Below are 19,798 nucleotides of genomic sequence, written 5' to 3'. Positions count from 1 at the left end.
GAAATTGATTTGATTGATTTGACTTTCCCTCAAAGTTGGACTTTGTGGTTGAATAAAGTGCATTTTCACCACATGTATTCGCGTTATCAAATTTAACATCTTGCAACAAGAGTGTTTTTATGCTATCGATCGTAAGTTTATCTTTGTTGTTTTCGACGGCTAACACAAGTGAACGAAATTCATCTGGTAGCCCCGCCAACTTTAGCGATGCGGTAAGCTCTTCATCGATGTTGAGGACGGCATTTTGCACTTTAAGTGACGTCATCACGACCGAATTTACGTATTCCTGTACTGATACGTAATTAGAAAGTTTACACTGCACTAGTTGCTTTAATAACTCCACTTTTCGCGTAAGACCAGTGTCTTCATATGCGGAAAATAATGCTTTCCATGCTTGATGAGCCGTTGTAGCCACAGCGATATGTGAAAAGTTATTTGGCTCTATCATCAGGGTTATTTCAGCTAGTGCACGTTCATCGCTGTCTTTTTCCTTGTCTGAAGGTTCGGCGGGTAGTTCTGTTTCAACTACCTTCCAGCAGTTCTTTATTACAAGATAGGATCTGGCGTGGCGCTTCCAAACGTCGAAATTTTCGCGACCTTTTAATTTTTCGAATGGAAATGTTACTGCGTTTGCCACCATGTTGAGAAAAAAATCACTGATTATTCTATTAAAAACAATAAATCCGCGTTTAATAAATGTTCAATCGTTTAGAAAATATACTTTATTAAACTTTATCAATAATATTTCGCGTATTAAGGGCCCATAACCTGTTGTAAATTGATTATTCCACGCAGTTTAGTAAAAGACATGACACATTCGGTAGTAATTCAAACCGGAAGTAAGTACATATTTATTCAGTAGAAAATTGGATACATATTCAGGGTTGCATTTATTGGTTTAAAAGTATCGTTCGATTTTACACTTCAATATGACTGCCGCTTGCAAAGTAATCAAGAAGCCAATGCTTGGCTACGGTTGTCGTCAAGCTTTGCTTTATTGTGGTTGTGGTCTGTAGACGCCGTGTTGAATATGATCAGCCCTAATGCACAGCATACGAGAAGAAAATTCAAGATCGAAAGAGAGAATTATAATAAAATAGCCTTCCTAGATGTAGAAGTGCATAGAAAAGAGAAAGATCTCATTTTGAATTGGTATGCAAAGACAATATCCTCTAGAAAAATTATTAACTACCACTAAAACCACCCTTGGAGACAAAAAATTAGTCAGCATTGACTAGAGGTTTCCTGAAGATGACGTAAGAACCTCGAAACGCGTAGAAGAATAATGTATCTTTAAGAAGTTTTCATTTAATATTAGATCAGCCGAAGTAGCTCCTATCCAACAAACAAAGCAAATAAAATTGGCGAAAGAAATCATAAAAATATTTTTTTTCTATATTAAAACAAGTTTAAATCTTTGCATACATGTGAAGCAACATCTAAGTATTACCATTACAAAATATTATTTAGAAAAGTTTAAGCCGTTTAATTTATTTCTAGCTTTTTGTACGTGTCGCCACGTATCATTTGGTCATTTTCTTTGAGACTGAAGGCACTAAACTTATATGATAAATAATATCTTATTTTTTAATCAAGCGGGAAATGGGGCAGATTCAAGCATACAAAGCTCACTGATTTAAATGGTTTTAATAATTTTTCTATGCAAGCCCCCATTGTGGAGATATTCTGGATTACCTTGAAATATTTTACGTCAATATGGATCACACGAAAGGAGCTCTTGATTTAAGTGAGTTTAGTGGGAAAACTTTAAAGTATGCGGTATGGAAATGAGTTCTAAACAACTTCTTGAATTTATAATGTCGCGACTGTTACGCTCTCCTTTGACCTTTCCTGACCACTACTAATTAATTTTTATACTCAGCTGAGCAGAGCTCACAGAGTATATTAATTTTGTTCGCATAACAGTAATCTGTAACGGCAGAAACTAATCGAGATAGATATAGACTTATATATGTCAAAATGATCTGGGCGAAAAAAGAAATTCATTTAGGCATGTCCGTCCGTTCGTCCGTCTGTCCGTAAACACGATAACTTGAGTAAATTTTGAGGCATCTTAATGAAATTTGGTATGTAAGTTCCTGGGCACTCATCTCAGATCGCTATTTAAAGTGAACGAAATCGGACTATAACCACGCCAACTTTTTCGATATGGAAAATTTCGAAAAACAGAAAAAGTGCGATAATTCATTGCCAAATACGGCTAAAGCAATGAAACTTGGTAGGTGAGTTGACCTTATGACGCAAAATAGAAAATTAGTAAAATTTTAGACATTGGGCGTGGCACCGCCCAATTTTAAAAGAAGGTAATTTTAAAGTTTTGCAAGCCGTAATTTGGCAGTCTTTGAAGATATCATGATGAAATTTAGCAGGAACGTTATTCCTAATACTATATGTGCGCTAAATAAAAATTAGCAACATCGGATGACGAACACACCAATTAAAACAAGTAAGGAAGTAAGTTCGGGTGTAACCGAACATTACATACTCAGTTGAGAGCTATGGTGACAACATAAGGGAAAATAACCATGTAGGAAAATGAACCAAGGGTAACCCTGGAATGTGTTTGTATGACATGTGTATCAAATGAAAGGTACTAAAGAGTATTTTATGAGGGAGTGGGCCATATTTCTATAGGTGGACGCCATTTAGGAATATCGCCATAAAGATGGACCAGGGCTGACTCTAGAATTTGTTTGTACGATATTGGTATCAAATGAAAGATGTTAATGAGAGTTTTAAAAGGCGTGGGCTTAGTTCTTTAGGTGGACGCCTTTTCGAGATATCGCCATAAAGGTGGATCTGGGTTGACTCTAAAATTTGTTTGTATGATATGGGAATCAAATGAAAGGTGTTAATGAGTATTTTAAAAGGGAGTGATCCTTATTTCCATAGGTGGACGCCTTTTCGAGATATCGCCATATAGGTGGACCAGGGGTGACCCTAGAATTTGTTTGTACGATATGGGTATCAAATGAAAGGGGTTAATGAGTATTTTAAAAGGGAGTGGGCCTTAGTTCTATAGGTGGTCTTCTTTTCGAGATATCGCCATAAAGGTGGACCAGAGGTGACTCTAGAATATGTTTGTACGATATGGGTATCAAATGAAAGGTGTTAATGAGTATTTTATTTCCATAGGTGGACGCCTTTTCGAGATATCGACATAAAGGTGGACCAGGGGTGACTCTAGAATGTGTTTGTACAATATGGGTATTAAATTAAAGGTATTAATGAGGGTTTTAAAAGGGAGTGGTGGTAGGTGTATAGGTGGTCGCCTTTTCGAGATATCGCCATAAAGGTGGACCAGGGGTAACTCTAGAATGCGTTTGTACAATATGGGTACCAAACGAAAGGTGTTAATGAGTATTTTAAAAGGGAGTGGGCCTTAGTTCTATAGGTGGTCTTCTTTTCGAGATATCGCCATAAAGGTGGACCAGAGGTGACTATAGAATATGTTTGTACGATATGGGTATCAAATGAAAGGTGTTAATGAGTATTTTATTTCCATAGGTGGACGCCTTTTCGAGATATCGACATAAAGGTGGACCAGGGGTGACTCTAGAATGTGTTTGTATAATACGGGTAATAAATTAAAGGTATTAATGAGGGTTTTAAAAGGGAGTGGTGGTAGTTGTATAGGTAGTCGCCTTTTCGAGATATCGCCATAAAGGGTAACTCTAGAATGCGTTTGTACAATATGGGTATCAAACGAAAGGTGCTAATGAGTATTTTAAAAGGGCGTGGGGCTTAGTTCTATAGGTGGACGACTTTTCGAGATATTGCCATAAAGGTGGACCAGGGGTGACTCTAAAATGAGTTTGTACGATATCGGTATCAAATTAAAAGTAGTTGCGGGTGTTAAAAGGGAGTGATGGTAGTTGTATATGTGAAGGCGTTTTCCAGATATCGACCAAAATGTGGACCAGGGTGACCCAGAACATCATCTGTTGGATACCGCTAATTTATTTATATATGTAACACCACGAACAGTATTCCTGCCAAGATTTCAAGGGTTTTTTATTTCGCCCTGCAGAACTTTTTCATTTTCTTCTATTTAATATGGTAGGTGCCACACCCATTTTACAAATTTTTTTTCTAAAGTTATATTTTGCGTCAATAAACCAATCCAATTACCATGTTTCATTCCTTTTTTCGTATTTGATACAGAATTATGGCATTTTTTTAATTTTTCGTAATTTTCGATATCGAAAAAGTGAGCGTGGTCATAGGCGGATTTCGGCCATTTTTTATACCAATACAAAGTGAGTTCAGATAAGTACGTGAACTGAGTTTAGTTAAGATATATTAATTTTTGCTGAAGTTATCGCTCTTTTCACAGAAATAAGTTATCGTCCTAGAAACTAAGCCCCTTCCAAATTTCACAAGGATTGGTAAATTTTTGTTCGACTTATGGCATTAAAAGTATCCTAGAAAAATTAAATTAAAAAGGGCGGAGTCACGCCCATTTTGAAATTTTCTTTTATTTTTGTATTTTGTTGCACCATATCATTACTGGAGTTGATGTTGATATAATTTACTTATATCCTGTAAATATATTAAATTTTTTGTTATACTCAGTTGAGCAGAGCTTTACTTAACTTTGATTGGATAACGGTTGGTTGTACAGGTATAAAGGAATCGAGATAGATATAGACTTCCATATATCAAAATCATCAGTATCGAAAAAAAAATTCGATTGAGCTATGTCCGTCCGTCCGTCCGTTAACACGATAACTTGAGTAAATTTTGAGGTATCTTGATGAAATTTGGCATGTAGGTTCCAGGACACTCATCTCCGATCTCTATTTAAAATGAACGATATCGGACTATAACCACGCCCACTTTTTCGATATCGAAAATTTCGAAAAATCGAGAAAGCGCGATAATTCATTACCAAATACGGATAAACCGATGAAGCTTGGTAGGTGAGTTGAACTTATGACGCAGAATAGAAAACTAGTACAATTTTGGACAATGGGCGTGGCACCGCCCACTTTTAAAAGAAGTTAATTTAACAGTTTTGCAAGCTGTAATTTGGCAGTCGTTGAAGATATCATGATGAAATTTGGCAGGAACGTTACTCCTATTACTATATGTATGCTTAATAAAAATTAGCAAAATCGGAGAAGGACCACGCCCACTTTTTAAAAAAAAATTTTTTTAAGTCAAATTTTAAAAGAAAAGCTAATATCTTTACGTACATATATAAGTAAATTATGTCAACATTCAACTCCAGTAATGATATGGTGCAACAAATTACAAAAATAAAAGAAATTTTCAAAATGGGCGTTGCTCCGCCCTTTTTCATTTAATTTGTCTAGGATACTTTTAATGCCATATGTCGAACAAAACATTACCAATCCTTGTAAAATTTGGTAGAGGCTTAGACTATAGGACGATAACTGTTTCCTGTGAAAAAGGGCGAAATCGGTTGCAGCCACGGCCAGTTTTTATACACAGTCGACCGTCTGTCCTTCCACTCGGCCGGTAACACGATAACTTGAGCAAAAATCGATATATCTTTACTAAACTCAGTTCACGTACTTATCTGAACTCACTTTATATTGGTGTAAGAAATGGCCGAAATCCGAATGCCATAATAATATACCAAATACGAAAAAAGGGATGAAACATGGTAATTGGATTGGTCTATTGATGCAAACTATAACCTTAGAAAAAACTTGGTAAAATGGGTGTGACGCCTACCATATTAAGTAGAAGAAAATGAAAAAGTTTTGCAGGGCGAAATCAAAAGCCATTGGAATCTTGGAAGGATAACTCTTCGAAGTATTACATATATAAATAAAAAAGCGGTACCCGACAGATGATATTCTGGGTCACCCTGGTCCACATTTTGGTCGATATCTCGAAACGCTCTCACATTTACAACTACCACCACTCCCTTTTAAAACCCTCATTAATACCTTTAATTTGATACCCTTAAACGCATTCAAGAGTCACCCCTGGTCCACGTTTATGGCGATATCCCGAAAAGGCGTCCACCCATAGAACTAAGGCCCATTCCCTTTTAAACTACTTTATAACACCTTTCGTTTGATACCCATAGTGTATGAAAGCATTCTAGAGTCAACCCTGGTCCACCTTTATAACGATATTCCGAAAAGGCGTCCACGTATAGAACTAAGGCCCACTCCCTTTTAAAATACTCATTAACACTTTTCATTTGGTACCCATATCGTACAAACAAATTCTAGAGTCACCCCTGTTCCACGTTTATGGCGATATCTCGAAAAGGCGTCCACCTATAGAACTAAGGGCCATGTCCTTTTAAAATACTCATTAACACCTTTCATTTGATACCGATAACGTACAAACAAATTCTAGAGTCACCCCTGGTCCACCTTTATGGCGATATCTCGAAAAGGCGTAAACCTATAGAACTAAGACCCACTCCCTTTTAAAATACTCATTAACACCTTTCATTTGATACCCATATCGTACAAACAAACTCTAGAGTCACCCCTAGTCCACCTTTATGGCGATATCTCGAAAAGGCGCCCACCCATAGAACTAAGGCCCACTCCCTTTTAAAATACTCATTAACACCTTAATAAATATTTTAAAAGTCAAATTTTAACAAAAAATTTAATATCCTTACAGTATATAATTAAATTATGTTAACATTCAACTCCAGTAATGATATGGTGCAACAAAATACAAAAATAAAAGAAAATTTCAAATTGGGAGTGGCTCCGCCCTTTTTCATTTAATTTGTCTAGACAACGTTTAATGCCACAAGTCGAACAAAAATTAACCAATCCTTGTGAAATTTGGTAGTGGCATAGATTCTATGAAGATAACTGTTTTCTGTGAAAATGGATGAAATCGGTTGAAGACACGCCCAGTTTTTATACACAGTCGTCTGTCGGTCCTTCCGCTCGGCCGTTAACATATAACTTGAGCAAAAATCGATATAACTTTACTAAAATTAGTTCACGTATTTACCTGAAGTCACATTATCTTGGTAAAACAAAATGCTATAATTCTATACCAAATATGAAAAAAGGGATGACGCGTGGTAATTGTATTGGTTTATTGACGCAATAAATATAACTTTAGAAAAAACTTTGTAAAATGGGTGTTACACATACTATATTAAGTAGAAGAAAATGAAAAAGTTATGTAGGGCGAAATCAAAAGCCCTTGGAATCTTGGCAGGAATACTGTTCGTGGTATTACATATGTTCTGGGTCACCCTGGTTCACATTTTGGTCGATATCTCAAAAACGCATTCACATATACAACTAAGAGCCACCTCCTTTTTATACCCATATCTACAAACACATTATATAGTCATCCCTGGTCCACCTTTATGGCCATATCTCGAAAAGGCGTCCACCTATAGAACTAAGGCCCACTCCCTTTTAAATAATCATTAGCACCTTCATTTGATGCCCATATCGTACAACCGCATTCTAGAGCCGCCCCTGGTCCACCTTTATGGCGATATCTGTCCACCTATAGAACTAAGGCACACTCCCTTTTAAAATACTCATTAACACCTTTCATTTGATACCCATATCGTACAAACAAATTCTAGAGTCAGTCCTGGTCCACCTTTATGGCGATATCTTGAAAAGGCGTCCACCCATAGAACTAAGGCCCATTCCCATTTAAAATACTTATTAACACCTTTCGTTTGATACCCATATTGTATAAAAGCATTCTAGAGTCAACCCTGGTCCACCTTTATAACGATATTCCGAAAAGGCGTCCACCTATAGAACTAAGGCCCATGACCTTTTAAAATACTCATTAACACCTTTCATTTGATACCCATAACGTACAAACAAATTCTAAAGTCACCCCTGGTCCACCTTTATGGCGATATCTCGAAAAGGCGTCCACCTATAGAACTAAGACCAACTCCCTTTTAAAATACTGATTAACACCTTTTATTTGATACCCATATCGTACAAACAAATTCTAGAGTCTTCCCTAGTCCACCTTTATGGCGATATCTCGAAAAGGCGTCCACCTATAGAACTGAGGCCCACTCCCTTTTAAAATACTTATTAACACCTTTCATTTGATACCCATATCGTACAAACAAATTCTAGATTCACCCCTGGTCCACCTTTGTGGCGATATCTCGAAAAGGCGTCCACCTATAGAACTAAGACCTACGCCCTTTTAAAATACTTATTAACACCTTTCATTTGATACCCATATCGTACAAACAAATTCTAGAGTCAGCCCTGGTCCACCTTTGTGGCGATATCTGTCCACCTATAGAACTAAGGCCCACTCCCTTTTAAAATACTCATTAACACCTTTCATTTGATACCCATATCGTACAAACAAATTCTAGATTCACCCCTGGTCCACCTTTGTGGCGATATCTCGAAAAGGCGTCCACATATAGAACTAAGACCTACGCACTTTTAAAATACTTATTAACACCTTTCATTTGATACCCATATCGTACAAACAAATTCTAGATTCACCCCTGGTCCACCTTTGTGGCGATATCTCGAAAAGGCGTCCACCTATAGAACTAAGACTTACGCACTTTTAAAATACTTATTAACACCTTTCATTTGATACCCATATCGTACAAACAAATTCTAGATTCAGCCCTGGTCCACCTTTATGGCGATATCTGTCCACCTATAGAACTAAGGCCCACTCCCTTTTAAAATACTCATTTGCACCTTTCATTTGATACCTATATCGTACAAACAAATTCTAGATTCACCCCTGGTCCACCTTTGTGGCGATATCTCGAAAAGGCGTCCACCTATAGAACTAAGACCTACGCACTTTTAAAATACTTATTAACACCTTCATTTGATACCCATATCGTACAACCGCATTATAGAGCCACCCCTGGTCCACCTTTATGGCGATATCTGTCCACCTATAGAACTAAGGCCCACTCCCTTTTAAAATACTCATTAACACCTTTCATTTGATATCCATATCGTACAAACAAATTCTAGATTCACCCCTGGTCCACCTTTGTGGCGATATCTCGAAAAGGCGTCCACCTATAGAACTAAGACCTACGCACTTTTAAAATACTTATTAACACCTTTCATTTGATACCCATATCGTACAAACAAATTCTAGAGTCAGCCCTGGTCCACCTTTATGGCGATATCTCGAAAAGGCGTCCACCCATAGAACTAAGGCCCACTCCGTTTTAAAATACTCATCAACACCTTTCGTTTGATACCCATATTGTACAAACGCATTCTAGAGTCACCCCTGGTCCACGTTTATGGCGATATCTCGAAAAGGCGTCCACCCATAGAACTAAGGCCCATTCCCTTTTAAAATACATATTAACACCTTTCGTTTGTTACGCATATTGTACAAAAGCATTCTAGAGTCACCCCTGGTCCACCTTTATGGCAATATCTCGAAAAGGCGTTTACCTATAGAACTAAGGCCCACGCCCTTTTAAAATACTCATTAACACCTTTCATTTGATACCCATATTGTACAAACAAATTCTAGAGTCACCCCTGATCCACGTTTATGGAGATATCCCGAAAAGGCGTCCACCCATAGAACTAAGGCACATTCCCTTTTAAAATATTTATTAACACCTTTCGTTTGGTACACATGTCATACAAACACATTCCAGGGTTACCCTAGGTTCATTTTACTACGAGGTGATTTACCCTTATTTTGTCTCCATAGCTCTCAACTGAGTATGTAATGTTCGGTTACACCCGAACTTAGCCTTCCTTACTTGTTAAAATATGATTTTAAACAAATATTTTTTTTTTTTAAGTGGGCGTGGTCGTTCTCCGATTTTGGTAATTTTTATTAAGCATACATAAAGTAATAGGTGTAACGTTCCTACCAAATTTCATCATATCTTCAACGACTGTCAAATTACAACTTGCAGAAATTTTAAATTACCTTCTTTTAAAAGTGGGCGGTGCCACGCCTGCGTCATAATTTCATCTCACCTACCAAGTTTCATCGCTTTATCCGTCTTTGTTAATGAATTATCGCACTTTTTCGGTTTTTCGAAATTTTCGATATCGAAAAAGTGGGCGTGGTAATGTTCCGATATCGTCCATTTTAAATAGCGATCCGAGATGAGTGCTCAGGAACCTACATACCAAATTTCATCAAGATACCTCAAAATTTACTCAAGTTATCGTGTTAACGGGCGGACGGACATGCCTCAATCAAATTTTTTTTCGATCCTGATGATTTTGATATATGGAAGTCTATATCTATCTCGATTCCTTTATACCTGTACAACCAATCGTTATCCAATCAAAGTTAATATATTCTGTGAGCTCTGCTCAACTGAGTATAAAAAAAAAACAAGTAAAGGTGTCTAAGTTCGGGTAACCGAACATTATATACTCAGCGTGAGCTTCAATTGCACATTTCATTACAGATAAGTTACTTTTCTACATAACACGTGGAACCGCAAGTTTAAAGAAAAATGCCTCCCCATTTCCTCTTAAAATAAAACTTGATAATTGAAATATCATTGATTCAAAACTATTTTTTGCTAAGTTATAGCTTATTATTCTAGTCTACGGCCCTATTAAACTTCTTCTATATCTAAGTTGCCGTGGTCTTTAACCGATCCCGTCCATTTTTACTAGAAATATTTTCTACTATAGGAAAAATTTGTGTACCCAATTTTATTATGATTCGTTAATGTTTCTGCGAGTTATGGCTCTCGAAACATAGAAAATTGCTTAGTCATAAAAGGGGCTGTGCCACACCCATTTTCAAAAATTTTAGAGTTTTCCAATTTAATGTTAAAATTAAATTTAAAAAGTAAAATTCTATTGATACAAAACTTTTTTCGCTAAGATATAGCTTATTATTTTCGTCTACGATCCTTTTAAAAATCTTTTATATAAAAGTGGGCGTGGTCTTTAACCGATCTCGTCCATTTTTTCTAGAAATATTTCCTGCTATACGGAAAATCTGTGTAATAACTTTATTACGATCCATTAATTTTTCTTCGAGTTATGGCTCCCGAAACATAGAAAATTGCTTAGTCATAAAAGGGGCGGTGCCAAGCCCGTTTTTTAAAATTTGAAGTTTTTCCTATTTACCGTTATAAATCCACTTGGGAAATGAAATACCATTGATATAAAGTTTCTTTTTGCAAAGATATAGCTTATTTTTTTCGTCCACGACCCTTTTAAATATCTTTTATATAAAAGTGGGCGTGGTCCTTAACCGATTTCGTTAATTTTTCTTCAAAGCATTCCTTATGGCGAAGGCAACCTCTCTGCCTAATTTTGTTACGATAGGTTTAACGATTTTTGATTTATGATAATAATATAATATTTGTAAAATTGATTTTATCGAAAGTGGGCGGCGCCACGCCCATTTAAAATTTTTCAAATTTGTATCAAGAGTCTCATTATCAGCCCGCACGTCAAATTTCAGCATTCTAGGTGTATTATTTACTAAATAATTAGGTTTTATGTGTTTTCCAAAATGGTATATATTAAAAAGCGGGCGTGGTTATTATCCGATTTCGCTCATTTTCTATATCAATCTATTCTGGATCCAGATAAGCTAGCGTACCGAATTTGGTGAAGATATTTACTCAAGTTATCGTGTTAACAGGCAGACGGACGGACGGACTGACGGACATGGCACAATCAAATTTTTTTCGACACTGATGATTTTGATATATGGAAGTCTATATCTATCTCGATTCCTTTATACCTGTACAACCAACCGTTATTCAATCAAAGTTAATATACTCTGTGTGCAGAGCAACCTCTCTGCCTAATTTTGTTATGATAGGTTTAACGATTTTTGATTTATGATTAATAATATTTGTAAAATTGATTTTATCGAAAGTGGGCGGTGCCACGCCCATTAAAAAATCTTTTTTTCAAATTTGTATCAAGAGTCTCATTATCAGTCCGCACGTCAAATTTCAACATTCTAGGTGTATTATTTACTAAATAATCGGGTTTTATGTGTTTTCAAAAATGTTATATATTTAAAAAGTGGGCGTGGTTATTATCCGATTTCGCTCATTTTCTATATCAATCTATTCTGGATCCAGATAAGCTCGCGTACCGAATTTGGTGAAGATATTTACTCAAGTTATCGTGTTAACAGGCAGACGGACGGACATGGCACAATCAAATTTTCTTCGACACTGATGATTTTGATATATGGAAGTCTATATCTATCTCGATTCCTTTATACCTGTACAACCAACCGTTATCCAATCAAAGTTAATATACTCTGTGTGCAAAGCACGCTGTGTATAAAAATTTTAAAAGTCAAATTTTAACAAAAAATTTAATATTTTTACAGGATATAATTAAATTATGTTAACATTCAACTCCAGTAATGATATGGTGCAACAAAATACAAAAATAAAGGAAAATTTCAAATTGGGAGTGGCTCCGCCCTTTTTCATTTAATTTGTCTAGAATACGTTTAATGCCACAAGTCGAACAAAAATTAACCAATCCTTGCGAAATTGGTAGTGGCATAGATTCTATGACGATAACTGTTTTCTGTGAAAATGGGTCAAGTCGGTTGAAGGCACGCCCAGTTTTTATACACAGTCGTCCGTCGGTCCTTCCGCTCGGCCGTTAACATGATAACTTGAGCAAAAATCGATATAACTTTACTAAAATTAGTTCACGTATTTACCTGAAGTCACATTATCTTGGTAAAAAAAAATGCTATAATACTATACCAAATATGAAAACAGGGATGACGCGTGGTAATTGTATTGGTTTATTGACGCAAAATATAACTTTAGAAAAAAACTTTGTAAAATGGGTGTGACACCTACCATATTAAGTAGAAGAAAATGAAAAGGTTCTGCAGGGCGAAATCAAAAGCCATTGGAATCTTGGTAGGAATACTGTTCGTGGTATTACATATGTACTCATATCGTACAAACAAATTCTAGAGTCACCCCTGGTCCACCTTTATGGCGATATCTCGAAAAGGCGTCCACCTAGAGAACTAAGGCACACTTCCTTTTAAAATACTGATTAACACCTTTCATTTGATTACCATATCGTACAAACACATTCTAGAGTCAAGCCTGGTCCACCTTTATGGCGATATCTAGAAAAAATGTCCACTTATAGAACCAAGGCCGACTTCCTTTTAAAATACTCATTAATACCTTTCATTTGATACCCATATCTTACAAACACATTCTAGAGTCACCCCTGGTCCACCTTTATGGCGACCACCTATATAACTAAGGCCCACTCCTTTTTAAAATACTAATTAGCACCTTTCATTTGATACACATACCGTACAAACACATTTTATAGTCACCCCAGTTTCACCTTTATGGCGATATCACGAAATGGCGTCCACCTATGGAACTGTGGCCCACTGCCTTTTAAAATACTCTTTAATACCTTCCATTTGATACCCATCTCATACAAAAACATTCCATTTGGTAAAGATGTCTCAATATTTACTCAAGTTATCGTGTTAACGGACAGACGGACGGACGGACATAGTTCAATCAAATTTTTTTTCGATGATGATTGTGATATATGGAAGTCTATATCTATCTCGATTCTTTTATGCCTGTCCAACCACCCGTTATCCAATCAATGTTAATATACTCTGTGGGCAAAGCACGCTGAGTATTAACATTTTAAAAGTCAAATTTAAAAAAAAATTAATATCTTTACAGGATATAAGTAAATTATGTTAACATTCAACTCCAGTAATGATATGCTGCAACAAAATACAAAAATAAAAGAAAATTTCAAAATGGGCGTGGCTCCGCCTTTTTTAATTTAATTTGTCTAGAATACTTTTAATGCCATAAGTCGAACAAAAATTTACCAATCCTTGTGAAAATTGGTAGATCCTATGACGAAAACTGTTTTCTGTGAAAATGGGTGAAAGCGGTTGAAGCCACGCCCAGTTTTTAAACACAGTCGACCGTCTGTCATTCCGCTCGGCCATTCACACGATAACTTGAGCAAAAATCGATATATCTTTACTAAAATTAGTTCACGTACTTACCTGAACTCACTTTATCATTTTATCCCTTAAAATTACGAAAAATGAAAAAAATGCTATACATAATTTTATGCCAAATATGAAAAAAAGGATGAAACATGGTAATTGGATTGGTTTATTGGCGCAAAATATAACTTTAGAAAAAACCTTGTAAAATGGGTGTGACACGTACCATATTAAGTAGAAGAAAGTGAAAAAGTTCTGCAGGGCGAAATCAAAATCCTTGGAATCTTGGCAGGGATACTGTTCGTGGTATTACATATAAAAATAAATTAGGGGTAACCGACAGATGATGTTCTGGGTCACCCTGGTCCACATTTTGGTCGATATCTCGAAAACGCCTTCACATATACAACTAAGGGCCACTTCCGTTTAAAACCCTCATTAATACCTTGAATGTTATACCCATATCGTACAAACACATTATAGAGTCACCCTTGGTCCACCTTTATGGCGATATCTCGAAAAGGCATCCACCTATAGAACTAAGGCCCACTCCCATTTAAAATACTCATTAACACCTTTCATTTGATACTCATATCATACAAATAAATTTTAGAGTCACCCCTGGTGCACCTTTTTGGCGATATCTCCAAAAGGCGTCCACCTAAAGAACTAAGGTCCACTTCCTTTTAAAATACTGATTAGCACCTTTCATTTGATGCCCATATCGTACAAACATATTCTAGAGTTAGCCCTGGTCCACCTTTATTGCGATATATCGAAAAGGCGTCCACCTATAGTTCTAAGGCCCACACTGAAAGAAAAATACTGGTAAAATCAACCGAAATACGGGTCAATTCAACCGAAGTTTCTGTTAATTTGTATCCATCGCAACAAGATGTTGAATCAACTACGCACAAATCGTTGATTCGTAATTGACTGTTTTAGTAGTCAAATGAACAAAAAAAGTTGTTGCGACAGCTTTTTACGAAAGGACCTACGTTGCCATATACATAAATAAACAAATAAATGTAAGGTGCGATAACCTCCGAAGAGATCTAAGGTCGAGCTTCTCTTCCAATTTGCGTAGTGCTCCTCTTGATTTTCCCCACAAATTGGCCGGACGGGACCTACATGTTTTATGCCGACTCCGAACGGGATCTGCAAGGCAGATGAGTTTTCAATGAGAGCTTTTCATGGCAGAAATACACTCGGAGCGCCCGGGGTGCGAACCCAGGGCATACGGTGTGGCAGGCGGAGCACGCTACCATCACACCACGGTGGCATTTACTAACCGAACGCCAATTGGGCTTACATAAAATATGCTGGCACACATTAAACATTATACACTTTATTAAACGCACATTTACCAAATTTTATATTTTATAATTTATTTAATTTATAGCTTTGAACTTCGCTTTGCAAAAAGAAATGAAAATAGTAGTCACAAAACTGATTCTCAATTCTTTCAGTTGCAACTCAGCACATTCTCAATTTCTTCACACTTGATTGTTTCGAATAAAAATTGTAGTATAAATGTTTGACGTAACATTTTAAAAAGAGAACTTGAAGGTTATAGTTTAATACCTTCCATTTGATACCCATGTCATACAAACACATAACAGGTTTACCCTAGGTTCATTTTCCTACATTGTGATTTTCCCTCATTTTGTCTCAAAAGCTCTCAGCTGAGTATGTAATGTCGGTTACACCCGAACTCAGCCTTCCTTACTTGTTTAAGTTGAAGTTTATCTGACTCTATTTCTAATTTCGCTAAGGCCTTTTTGCATATAACAGTTCAGTCATCACCTAAGCAGTTTTATTTATAGTTATCAAAGTTTTAAACAAGAATCTCGCGACCGCAACAATGGAGATTCCCATATGTATTGCGTGAAATTCACCGGCATTAATGGTGAAATTGACACAACGAGCAAGGCATTTCATTCAGCGTAATATGAAAATCTTACTTATTAACATTACCTCGACTGACTTACCGTACAACGTGCTTATGACGCTCCACCCAATACTTGATAGCACTGCGTACCATCATTTCCTGCTTCCTGCTTAAACCATTTGGATTGGCACCATTATTGCCTTTAAAAGTTTGTAATGTTGATGGTGCACGAAACTGTGCACCCCAATCAGCTTTTGAGCTATATACGCCACTAATATCCAAATCGGTTGGTTCTTTTTCTGAAAAAAAAAAAAAAAGTTTACTTACATATATTGATGTATATTGGAGAGATTTTCCGTCACCCCCCTCTTCACAAACTTAGTTTGGAGACAAACCGTTTTTGGCGCTGTCCCATCCGAACGAAAATTACACTGAAGATGGCACAGCCCCGAAATCGGGTTTATAAGGGATGACAGAAAACTGTCCAAAAATACATCAATTATCCACCATGACGGCAAATCAATAAAGTAAAATTAAAACCGTTCTAGGCAATACATATTGCTGCAAATCAACCAAAAGTTTGAGTTTTTTACAAAATAAATATTTTTTTAATCATGTAGCCAATTTTTTGTAGACAATTTTTTTCCGGATGCCTTAGCAGACAATTTGCAGTAAATACATATGTATTTATATTACACTGGGTCGATTTATTAACCGATATCGCGTCATCGAGTTTTCGATAGGATTTGAGCTCAAAAAAAAGTTCCACTACGCATACCCAAAAAAATAGTTTTCGATCCTCCGAAATTTAATTTTTTTGACTTTTTTTGGACTTTGATGTTTTTTTCATGACATACTAAAACATTTTCATTTGATTGTAAAATTTTCATGTATACGTATGAAAATTTTTTAGTAGGTTATGAAAAAAACCTTAAAAATCAAAGTCTAAGAAAAGTCAAAAAAATTAAATTTCGCAGGCTCGAAAATTATTTTTTTGGGTATGCGTAGAGAAACTTTTTTCCTGAGCCCAAATCCTATCGAAAAATCGATGACGCGATATCGGTTAACTTTCGTCCATACAAATCGATCCACCCTAATATATATTATATACATATGGGGTATTCCATCCCATTTCGACCAATTTTGAGCCCGACCCCTTTAGAATTGGCTGAAAGTTTTTCTTCTTTTTCTTGCTTACGAAAGACGTTTTTCAAAAGTTTTTCAAAATTTTTCATCCAACTCAAAAAAAGTTATGAATTTTAAAAAAAATACCGTTTTTGTTTTCAAAATGCTATAACTTTTTCAAAAATTGACCGTTTGGGATCGTTTTTTTTTTAAATTTTTTTAAATGTACTTTTCGGAAAAAATTCAAAAAAATTTTTAAAGTTTTTTTTTGTAATTTTTCAATTTTTCGAGATTTTTCGATTTCGCCCTTTTCTTCTCTCATAAAAAACTTCAATCAATTCTGCAATCATCCCCACTAATCCCGGAGTGGGCCGAGAATTTTTTTTCATTTTTTATTTAATTAAAAAAAAAAAACTTTAAAATTTTTCTTTGTATTTTTCCCGAAAAGTACACTTAAAAACATATGAAAAAAAAAAAACGGTAAATTTTTGAAAAAGTTATAGCATTCTGAAAAAAACACCGTTTTCCAACTCAAAATAAGTTTTAAATATTTTGAAAAAAACGGTGCTTTCTTCAAAATGCTATAACTTTTTCAAAAATTGACCGTTTGGGATCATTTTTTTTAAATGTGTTTTTAAAAGTACTTTTCGGAAAAAATACAAAAAAATGTTTAAGTTTTTTTTTCAATTAAATAAAAAAAAAAAATTCTCGGCCCACTCCGGGATTAGTGGGGATGATTGCAGAATTGATTGAAGTTTTTTATGAGAAAAAAAGGCGAAATTCGAAAAATCTCGAAAAACTGGAAAATTACAAAAAAAAACTTTAAAAATTTTTTTGAATTTTTTCCGAAAAGTACATTTAAAAACAAATTTAAAAAAAAAAGATCCCAAACGGTCAATTTTTGAAAAAGTTATAGCATTTTGAAAACAAAAACGGTGTTCATAACTTTTTTTGAGTTGGATGAAAAAATTTTAAAAACTTCTGAAAAACGTCTTTCGTAAGCTAGAAAAAGAAGAAAAACTTTTAGCCAATTCTAAAGGGGTCGGGTTCAAAATTGGTCAAAATGGGATGGAATACCCCATATATATAGGCAAATCCCAAAAACTTTTACTTGTTTGGATACTCGGGTTTTACACACGGGCAAAAAACTTAAGGACAGAAAAAAGTACAAGGACATTAAGTCTGACGTTTTGACTATCCGATCTGATGATTTTCAAAATCAAGAAAGTTGACAGTAAGTTTTTGCAGAGCTTCGAAACGTAAAAAACGTCGATTTTTTACACTTTTTCAAGCGATAACCTTGTTTTTTTTTATTTTTTCGATAAAATTTTGAGGCATCGCTGAAACGCTATGGAATTTATACTGAATGTTGTTTTTGAGACGGAGATTCTAAAAGTATGAGCAAAATTAATCTGCCCCTGCAATACTCAAAACTATCATCAATCAAAGCAGCGATACTTTTTTTTTGTCATTTTCAATATTGACAGCTTTTTACTTATAGCTTTTTGAGGCAACTGAGTATTGAAATTTGGATTATGCACGATAATAGCCTATCAGGGACTAAAAATACCTGGGGTTTCAAATTCGATGTGTCCCTTTCAGTTTTGAAGGTAGAGGCAGAAAAGTGGAAGCACTTGGTTGCGTAAATTTTTTTCAGGAGCATGTTTTTTTGTGAGCACAGCTACAATTTTACTTTTATCACTTCATACCCGTTTGTTAATTTTTTCTCTACACCACAGTAGTATACCACCAATTGCCTCATCTTGGAATATTCACGCAAGGAAAGTTATTGATGTTTTTACAAGGGGCAAATATGCGAAATTTCCGACAAAAATTGGCAATCGTCAAAAAGTGTAGACAATTTTTTTTTTAACAAGGGTTTATTTAAAAGTAAATGAAAACAAACACAAATATGGTACAAATATTAAAAAAAAAAAAATTGTTCCACACTTTTTGACGATTGTCAATTTTTGGCGAAAATTTCGTATATTTGCCCCATGTACAAACATCAATAACTTTCCTTGCGTGAATATTCCAAGATGAGGCAATTGATGGTTTACTACTGAGTTGTAGAGAAAAAATTAACAAACGGGTATGAAATATTTTGACAGTCACCCGGTTTCATATTTTTGCCGATATCTCTAAAACCGGGTTTCGGGTATCAACAAAATTTGACCTAAATATACTCCACATAGATATGTACATCCTGATAAAATTTCAACACAATCGGTTAAGTGTTGAAATAAATGTATATTTAACAGTGCGACCTCAATTTATATATATTTTGCTCGATCTTTTGACTATATCTTTTTGAGGTATTATGTAAGACGAGTAACGGTGATGCACTATAGCTCCAATTTATCCCTCAATGTTCCAAAAAAAAAGATATTTGCGTGATACCATGATTCAAAAAAAAATTTGTTTCTCCTAAAAACCAAAGTATGGCGGATTTTCCTATATAGCTAAGCTGATTTAGCTCGTTTTATGAAAAAAATATAACCAGAAGATCGAAAATATAGACACTGCCGGTAATAAGTATTGGCAGAATAGCAAAAGTAAACTTTGTCGGCAATAATCGCTTTCGGAAAGACAAACTAATAATAACACTGGACCACAAATTCCATTTTTTTTTCTGCACCAGAGACGCCATTATGAAATTCCTATGTAAAATCACCCCCTGATTCCGAAAATCAAGGTTATTTTTTAATTCTATATTAACGCTTTTATGATATTTACGAATTACCGTTTTATCAAAAACAAAAAAAAAATTGTATCCACTTAATCATATATATCTCAGGAACGAATTGAGCAATTCGAAAATGATTTGAA

The 19,798-nt window shown here is 35.4% G+C and overlaps 1 protein-coding gene across 9 annotated transcripts in view; it reads right to left on the bottom strand.

The window, feature by feature from the left end:
- Orco (odorant receptor co-receptor) overlaps positions 1–19,798 on the bottom strand; it is a 1,419,553-nt gene that overhangs the window by 858,335 nt on the left and 541,420 nt on the right. For all 9 annotated transcript variants that reach the window (XM_067759839.1, XM_067759840.1, XM_067759838.1 and 6 more), the window contains one exon: positions 15,945–16,143. In XM_067759839.1, coding sequence (XP_067615940.1) covers positions 15,945–16,143 — 199 coding nt within the window. The remainder of the gene's footprint in view (positions 1–15,944; positions 16,144–19,798) is intronic.

The sequence above is a fragment of the Eurosta solidaginis genome, chromosome 1 (genome assembly GCF_040869045.1).
Source record: "Eurosta solidaginis isolate ZX-2024a chromosome 1, ASM4086904v1, whole genome shotgun sequence".
In the NCBI taxonomy this organism is placed as follows: Eukaryota; Metazoa; Arthropoda; class Insecta; order Diptera; family Tephritidae; genus Eurosta; species Eurosta solidaginis.
The sequence above is the reverse complement of the archived record's forward strand: the minus strand, read 5'-3'. Positions and strand labels throughout refer to the sequence as shown.